The sequence below is a fragment of the Solanum dulcamara genome, chromosome 2, assembly GCF_947179165.1.
Source record: "Solanum dulcamara chromosome 2, daSolDulc1.2, whole genome shotgun sequence".
NCBI lineage: Eukaryota > Viridiplantae > Streptophyta > Magnoliopsida > Solanales > Solanaceae > Solanum > Solanum dulcamara.
Window position 1 is genome coordinate 49,726,864 of NC_077238.1, and position 8,532 is coordinate 49,735,395.

General features: G+C 35.1%; 1 protein-coding gene across 1 annotated transcript; it reads left to right on the plus strand.

Moving 5' to 3' along the window:
- The first annotated feature begins 2,160 nt into the window (after positions 1-2,160).
- Positions 2,161-4,935, plus strand: LOC129876148 (protein LAZY 1-like). Its single transcript, XM_055951495.1, has 6 exons — positions 2,161-2,510; positions 2,608-2,674; positions 2,756-3,196; positions 3,278-3,642; positions 3,991-4,240; positions 4,514-4,935. The coding sequence occupies exons 1-6, from the start codon at positions 2,505-2,507 to the stop codon at positions 4,531-4,533; spliced, it is 1,149 nt and encodes a 382-aa protein (XP_055807470.1). The 5' UTR covers positions 2,161-2,504; the 3' UTR covers positions 4,534-4,935.
- The last annotated feature ends 3,597 nt before the right edge of the window (positions 4,936-8,532 follow it).

Consider the following 8,532-nt stretch of genomic DNA (forward strand, 5'->3'; position numbering starts at 1 on the left):
AGTAAGATTGATTCTCATCTTATTTATTGTGGCTTCAAGAGAAGTGAAAATGAAGCCACTTTATATGTGAAGAAGGCTAAAAGAGGAGATGTGCTTTTGGTGTCACTCTATGTTGATGATCTTCTGTTAACAGGAAGCAATGAAGCTATGATAAATCAATTCAAGCAAGAAATGGAGACTAAGTTTGAAATGTCTGATTTGGGTGAAATGAATTACTTTCTGGGAATGGAGATTCGTCAAGCTACAAATGGAATCTTCATTTCACAGAGAAAATATGCATGGGATATTCTTAAAAGATTCAAGATGGAGAGATGCAAGCCTGTATCGACCCCACTAGTTCACAATGAAAAGATTTAGAAGTTTGAAGGAGGTGATAGGGCTGATCCTACAGTTTATAGAAGTTTAATAGGTAGTTTGCTGTATTTGACAGCAACAAGACCTGATCTCATGTTCGCAGCAAGTCTTCTATCGAGATTTATGCATGCTCCGAGTCAAGTTCATCTTGGCGTCGCTAAGCGAACGTTGAGGTATATCAAGGGAACTGCTGATTTTGGTATTTGGTTTAAAAAGGAAGAGCAAGGGAAATTGATGGGTTATTCAGATAGTGATTGGGCAGGAAGCATTGATGATATGAAAAGTACTTCTGGATATGCTTTTACACTTGATATGAAAAGTACTTCTGGATATGGAATTCAAAGAAGCAAGAGGTGGTAGCTCAATCTTCTGTAGAAGCTGAATACATCGCCGCTGCTGGTGCAACTAATCAAGCTCTATGGTTAAGAAAGATTCTATGTGATCTGGAGCAAAATGACATTGAAGCTACTGTCATTAAGGTTGACAACAAGTCAGCAATATCTATGGCCAAAAATCCAGTGCAACATGGTCGTAGCAAGCATATAAATGTGAAGTTTCACGCTATCAGACAAGCAGAGAAGGATGACGAAGTTAAACTTGTTCATTGCAGCTCAGATCAGCAGATTGCAGACATCATGACCAAGGCTCTTCCTAAGGGGAAATTTGAAGTTCTAAGGGCTAAGCTGGGAGTATCCAAGAAAAATCTCAAGGAGGAGTGTTAGAAAATGAGATTTTCTAGATAGTTTTTTAGTCTAGTAGTGTTCTCTTTTAAATATTATGTTTGGTTTGTAAAGGAAGGGTAATCCTTGTTTTATGGAATTTGTTTTGTAAGTGGTTGGATATGTATAGACTCTACTTACTTTTTGAAAAAACTTATATAGCTATATGTATTCAAGCCTTATGTAAGATGTCATATGAATGTAAAAATCTGTTGCAAAACCTTATTTTTTCTTATCTGTTTAAAAATCTAACAAAAGACACTAGGAGGCCACATAGAAAAGATATTAACTACTACCAACAACTATCCATAAGAAGTGTGGATTAGTAATATGAAAAATAACATAGATTACCTGGTACAATAATAGATAGAATTTACACTACTAATATATACTATAAGGTAAATCCATAAAAAAGACCCTATTCTGTTGAAGTTTAGATTCAGTCATTCAACTGCCTATAGAGAGTTTGTTCTACTTAGAACTTTTTTAAGCTCCACAGAGTGGAGTAAAAGGAAGAATATCGGAAAGTGATGTTGCCGAGTAATTCAATATGACTGAATAACATTACCCAAGTAAATATAGTACACAATATAAGGGTCATAGAAAAATTATAATAAGTTCTAATTTAGATTAAATGACTTGTTTCCTTATTAGTGACACGTGTGCAACATGTTTACATCTTAAGTTCTTCAAATTTGATAATCCATGCAAGGCAGTGGACCTATAGCAGATGACCACAAGAAAAAAAATATAATCTGTTTCATTAGTCCTATTATATTACTATATTAAAGGCAAATTAAATTAATCTCCTCTGATATAATAAATAATACCTCCCACCTTGCCATATCATACCTGAACTGCTACCAACCAATTACTATTATATATCTCTTTTTTCATAAGCCTAATCATTCAGTATAGCTTGAAATTATATTTTAAGTAAAAAAGAAATTTAATAATCATGCAGACATATCATAACAAGTCTGAAGGAGAAATTAGATGCATACAAAGAGATGTGCCTGAGAAACACTGATATCATCTTACAACACTGGAAGTTCAGTCTACATTTGTCAAAACATTAAGTAAGAAAGACCAGATGATAGGCACCCATAATCAACATTGCTCCTATTACAATTAAAATAAAAATATAATTGAACTGAACCTTTATACATCATTACAGTTAAATGATTGATGAAACGTAACTTATTCGCCAAAGGGGAAAAAAAACATACTTCTTCCCCACAATTTTTACCTGAAGAATTAACAGAAATTAGAATAAACAGTCAAGCACAAACTTTGTGACTTCATGTATGCTTCCTAAAGCTGTCCAACATGACAATAAACTCTTTATAAATAACTCACATAAACTAATTAAAGCTTCAGTTCAGTTGTTCCTCACATTAAGATCAGTGCAGCTAGCTAGATATTCCCAAAATGAAGGTAACCAATATATTCTGTTAAAGTAAGCTTAAGACTTGTTTTCTTATCCATAATTGTACTACCGTAGCCATAATCATCCTTGTTTAATTTGTTGCAGTTACTTGGTTGGATGCATCGTAAGTTTCGACAGAATAGCAGTGAACCACTAAAGGAATTTTCTGTAGGTACGTTTTTCTGTTCAAATTTTCCTGCCATGAATGCTACTAAGAGCAGGGAGAATAAAGGTGACATTTTTGTTGTGTCAGGAAATCCTTGTGCTTGTCTTACTGGGCAGCCATCACTGGATGATATACATTGCTACCCAAAATCAAATTTTCACAATAAGTCTTTGAGCAAAACCCAAAGAGACAATCACCTGAGGAAATCATTTGCTGGTCTAGAGGCAGCAACAAGGGCAGATCAAGACGACCTCGAAGAAGAGTCATCTGCTTCTCTTTCTGAGCTCTTCCATGGGTTCCTTGCAATTGGTACACTTGGTACTGATCCCCTTCTTGATGATCCCTCAACACCAACATTTTCCATCTCCGTCGAAAATATTGCTGAAAAGGACACTGAAGTGACAGAAAATGAACTGAAGCTGATCAATGATGAATTGGAGAAGGTGCTGGGAGCGGAAGCTAAAGATGATACTTGTAATCTTTCTTCAGGAAGAAACAGCTATGTTAGCACTGGGAGAAGCAGCCATGGTATATTAATATAGGTTGATGAAGTGTGCAATTACATTATCTGAAAATCTTAAAATTAATTATTATACATTTAACGTACAGGTAGCACCATTACATTAAGTGGTAAGCAATTGGAAGGTGCAGAGAACAATGGAAACGGAACAACAGTGTGTCCACTTCAAGGCTATCTCTTTGGATCAACTGTTGAGTTGCAAGAGACAAGTCCTGGTTCTGCAAAGAAAGAACATAGGCCTTCGCTTGGCGAGCTATTTCAGAAAACTAAACTAGCAGAAGAAAACTATGGAGCTAAATATGAGAAGCGGCCAGACAAGGATTCTGATAAATCTGCTGTACACCTCATGAAAAAAATACTGAAGAAAAAGATGCTTCATGCTTCCTCTCGGAACTCAGTAGCAGCTTCTGGGGGAACTGTTGATTCTGTTTCAGCAGAACCAAAACCCCATAAGGTAGGTGCCTTTGTCCTTCTCTAAATTATGGATTTCCTCTAAATGAACATAGATAACTGCTATGTTTATGATCATCTAAGCTTTGAGATGAAGAAGGTTTGATTTGTATGTCTCATAAAGAGATAACATTCAAAATGCTAGGAACTTATACTACTTTTTGATAATATCCTGTGAAAGAAAACTAAATCTCTGTAATAAGTAGGCATTTGAATTGCCACCATAATCTTTTTTGCAATTAATACTCTCTTGTGCAAATAACAATTGGACCTCACTAATTCAGATATTATTGTTAGTGGAATTTCGAAATAAATTTTGTTAGTCTCCAACTAAATATTTGCAATCGTGCAGATCCTACAAATGTTCCACAGAAAAGTCCATCCTGAGAGCTCAATAGCAGCACAGAAGCCTGATAAGTCCTCAAAAAATGAGAGGGCACATGACCGTGGAGGACTATCACTTGCACGTGACGATATCACGATTATCCCTCACCATCTCCTTTCAAAGGATAGCATCAAGGGTCAGTCTAACATGCAACAGTCCACACTAGATGGTGATTTAAATGAGAACCGAGAATGCTGGATCAAAACTGATGCAGATTGTAAGTGATTCTCAAATATTTTGGCAGACACCAATCACATTTCATAATTAAAAAGAATCTGCCTACTCTGATTATCCCTTAAAGATATCTTGTTCATATAGAAAATCAACCCCGATATTGTTCAATAGCATGCACACTCATAAATTTGCATTATTAAGAAAAGCAACAAAAAATTCTCCGTTCAAGATGTGGTATATTTGTTTTAGAAGAAATTATTAAGTACAACTTAGCAAAACCAATATTTGTGACTAAGCAGATTTTGTTTTGTTGTAGACTTTGTGCTGGAGCTCTAAAATTGCCAAAGCAGCTCATATTGTAAGATATGTTTCCCTCTTCAAACTCTATGCACTGCCCCGTTGTTGGAATGGCTATATCATTGTCAGAGAAATGTGAGAAAATAAAAGAGGGTGTTCCTCTAAACATATGTGTGTGAGAAGCATGTAAAACTTGAGATGTATTAGCTGAAACTGTTCTATGCTAAAGATTTAAGTATTAATGTTGTATCTCAATTACAGCAAATTATATACCTGGAATAATGTATCTTTCGTGTTAAATTTATCAGAATACAGGGAAAAGGTTTTCGTCCTCATGTCATGTAGCCTACTGCATATAACAATCAGAAGCAGCAATAAGTACATTATTTATCTCCCTTCTGACCAAGGGAGTTGGCTTCAAAAACACGTGAAATTCTGTAATTTCCAGAATTATAGTGATAATAAGTCAAAAGGAAATTTATAAATTGAAAATTGTCATAGCCAAGTTCTACACAAGACACCGTTAAATTAGTTACTACACAAGGTAAGTTCAAAAAGATGTAGCTTGAGCCATGAGAATTGATAACCAGACTTAAAAATTTAGCGTCTTGATCTTCTCTCCTTTCTTAAACATTTAAACTTGTATTAGGTGATGAATGGGAGCTTATAAGCTAGAAACTCTCTTATGCAAGTCTCTATGTATGTATGTGTTAGTGAAGAGTGATCATAAGCTTTCAAGTGTTTCATCCTATCAATGAGCATATGGCTTTTTATCTTCCTCCATGAAGATTAATAGAATCGTACTACCATTATTTCATGTGGTTTATTAGTGTACAATATTTACTCTGGTCAATTTACCTTTATGCCCTTGATAGTGACAAGGATTACAAGTGTTACAACTCATGGTTACAGTGTTCTACATAATTAGATACTATGAAAAGTATGCAAGGTAAGTAGAGCTTAATATGGTCATGAAGACCAAAAAACATCATATAGTATTCCTCTTCAAACATGGTCCGCCATATTTTGCTGGGCAATATTGCTTAAAGAAATACTCTTAAAATTTAAGAAACTGTATTGGGAAAAACTTGGCTAAAACACGTGTCGGTCGGAGGCATGGATGTGGTGATAGGATTTACTAAAGGCAAATAACCAAAGGAATCAACCACCCCAGGGGACGTCTTCGAGAAAGAAGAAAGGATCTCACCGAGGAGAGAAAAAGAATTGTCCCCTAGTGATGTGGACAAAGAGAAAAAGAAGGCAGGTGCGTAGACGAACTTGTAGGGAGTGATGCACCCAAATTACACCTCTAAACTGAGATATAAAATGATCGCTGTCAAATATAAAATTCAAATAAAGTTGGGGTCGAATCCTACAGAGAATATGGTGAGAAATATGTCAGTTTTGAATATCCGACTGATAGTCTTTATTTCAAGGGGGAATTGTAACATGAAAAGTAAAAGTACTTGTAACCTGTATTGTCATTAACCACTTCGGTGAAAGCTATTGTTGTTTCTGCTCACATAATGAGAGTATGCCAGTTCTATTTTTTTCTGTGATTTCATAGCTTACCATGTTTATACTACTAGTGATCTATCTCTGACTATATGCATGCAAAAGTAATAAATATGAGTTCAACTAAAGTCTTTTCATCCTATTAGATGAAGGCCACTTTATATCCTTTTAGCCTGTAAGTGTGTGTATATTATGTTTCATTAATGATTTCAGATTGATTATCCTCGTGAGAGTTCAAATCATTAGATGAGGGTTAGTAGCCTCAAATTTCTATTGTTGATCTCTTTTTCTAACCTTTACTTCTTTTTCAATGAAGTGAATATTTATGGCGATTTCTAAAGTTTGCAATCTTTACAAAGCACGCAATCAAAGAGAAGAGATTAACAATACATGCAGCTTGATCATTCAAGAATCACTAGTTTGTCTTCACCTGTGTTCGTTAATCCATCATGATTTTCACAACCCTAATTATGAATTTAGCTACTCATGCTTTCAAGATTTAGATCATAAGACTGACAAGAAATCGTGGTAAATAACTTGTAAGAGATGAGTAGAAGAAATGAACTTGTATTAACCATAAAACAATTCCAAAATAATAGCAACAAATCGAGAATCAAAGACAATGATCAACATGTCTTCCTTGACTCAAACGTATGTAACAATATCCAACAAACTACATAATGTGTAAAACAACCCTAAAAATGTATTTATAAACATCAATCCTATTCTAAACAAAATAGGAAAACTTAGGTCGCGACAGTAATTCACAGACCGTTATTTAGATCAACGGTCTGTCGAAGTCAGGAGTCGACCATGGTTGTGATTTCTAAGTCTAGTCTTCGTAGTGATTCACAAGTCATTCCATGGTTGGTGGAATCATTTGACGGTCCACTGATTGTACCATGGTCTTGAGAGACCTTTCGCTAAGTTGCGGATTTTTAGTTGATTGGAGACAAGATGGTCTGTGGACTGGTTCCACAACTCATCAAACAACACATAAACTTGAGGTAGTTGTTGCCCACTTTCTATTCTTTCTCATGGTCAAAAGCATGGCCGTGGATGGATTCCATGGCTCGTCAAACATGACCACTGATCAATCACTTGGTAAATTTAGCTCATACTCCAATTTTCATTTCCACTACTTGTTTTTCTGCGCATAGACATAAAGTACCATTATATCTCAAAAAAACACACTTAAGAACTACAAACTCCTTTGTTAAAAAGCTTCAAAAATATCTGTATATTGGGAATAACTTTTTATAGATTAGTTTATATTAGGTGATTCAAATTTTAAAATAACCCCAACATCATTATCTACAACTTTTGTGAAGAACATAGCTTAAGATTCGGAGGCTAAGTAGGACAAATAGATTAATCTTCGCAAGACCTGGTGCTATAACGAAATGGAGTATTTATAGAAGAAAAATCATATCTCACTGTAGGATGCTCTAAATCAGTTGATTCTTTAACAACATGAAAGAAGCCTTCTATAGCTACAATTCATATGAGATATCAAAGCCTAATTAGGAAGTTATCTTATTCAAACATACCTTCGAAAAAGGATATTCCATAAAAAAAGATTTATCTCACCAATTATAGAAGATCTAGACCCATTTGACATCACCAATGACATCAATAGTCCTCCATGTGACATCACCTACAATTCATCTCACATATCTTGTTGAACTTGACAATACCGATTTTAACATCATCCTTGGCATGGATTGGTTACATGCCGCTTATACATCCATATGTTGTAGGACTTGTATGGTTAAGTTTCACCTTCCTGATGAGCCTATTCTTGAATGGAAGGGTAATAATTCGGTGGTTAAGGGTCAATTTATCTCATGTATTAAGGCTCGAAAAATAATTTTCAAGGGGTGTATTTATCATATTATGCAAGTTAGGGACGTTGATTTGAAAACTCCTACTCTTGAGTCGGTCCTTATAGTTGATGAGTTTTTCGATATGTTTTCCAATGATTTGTCCAGTATTCCTCTCGAAAGGGAAATTGACTTTGGCATAGATTTCTTTTGTGATACCCAGCTTATCTCTATTCTTTTTTACCGTATGGCTCCGGCGGAATTTAAGGAGTTGAAAGAGCTATTAAAGGATTTGTTGGATAAGGGTTTTATAAGACCGAGCATTTCACCATGGGGTGCTCCCGTGTTATTTATTAGGAAGAAAGATGGGTCACTCCGAATGTATATAGACTACCGAAAATTGAATAAGGTCACCATAAAAGAACAAGTACCCAATTCCAAAGATAGATGACTTATTTGATTAATTACAAGAAGAAAGCTATTTTTCTAAGATTGACCTCCGTTCCGGTTATCATCAATTGTGGGTAAAGGAGTTTGATATTCTCAAAATAACTTTTCGGAAAGGTATGGTCATTTTAAATTTTGTAGTAATGTCATTTGGCTTGACTAATGCTCCCTCTATATTCATGAATTTGATGAATCATATTTTCAAGCCATACTTGGACATGTTTGTAGTGGCGTTCGTTGATGAAATCTTGAT

What these genes read in the sequence shown, in the direction of transcription:
- LOC129876148 (XM_055951495.1), top strand. An exon ending in ACTAAAGGAATTTTCTGTAG is followed by an intron (nt 2,675 to 2,755) that starts GTACGTTTTTCT and finishes TTGTTGTGTCAG; the next exon opens with GAAATCCTTGTGCTTGTCTT. An exon ending in GATCAAAACTGATGCAGATT is followed by an intron (nt 4,241 to 4,513) that starts GTAAGTGATTCT and finishes GTTTTGTTGTAG; the next exon opens with ACTTTGTGCTGGAGCTCTAA.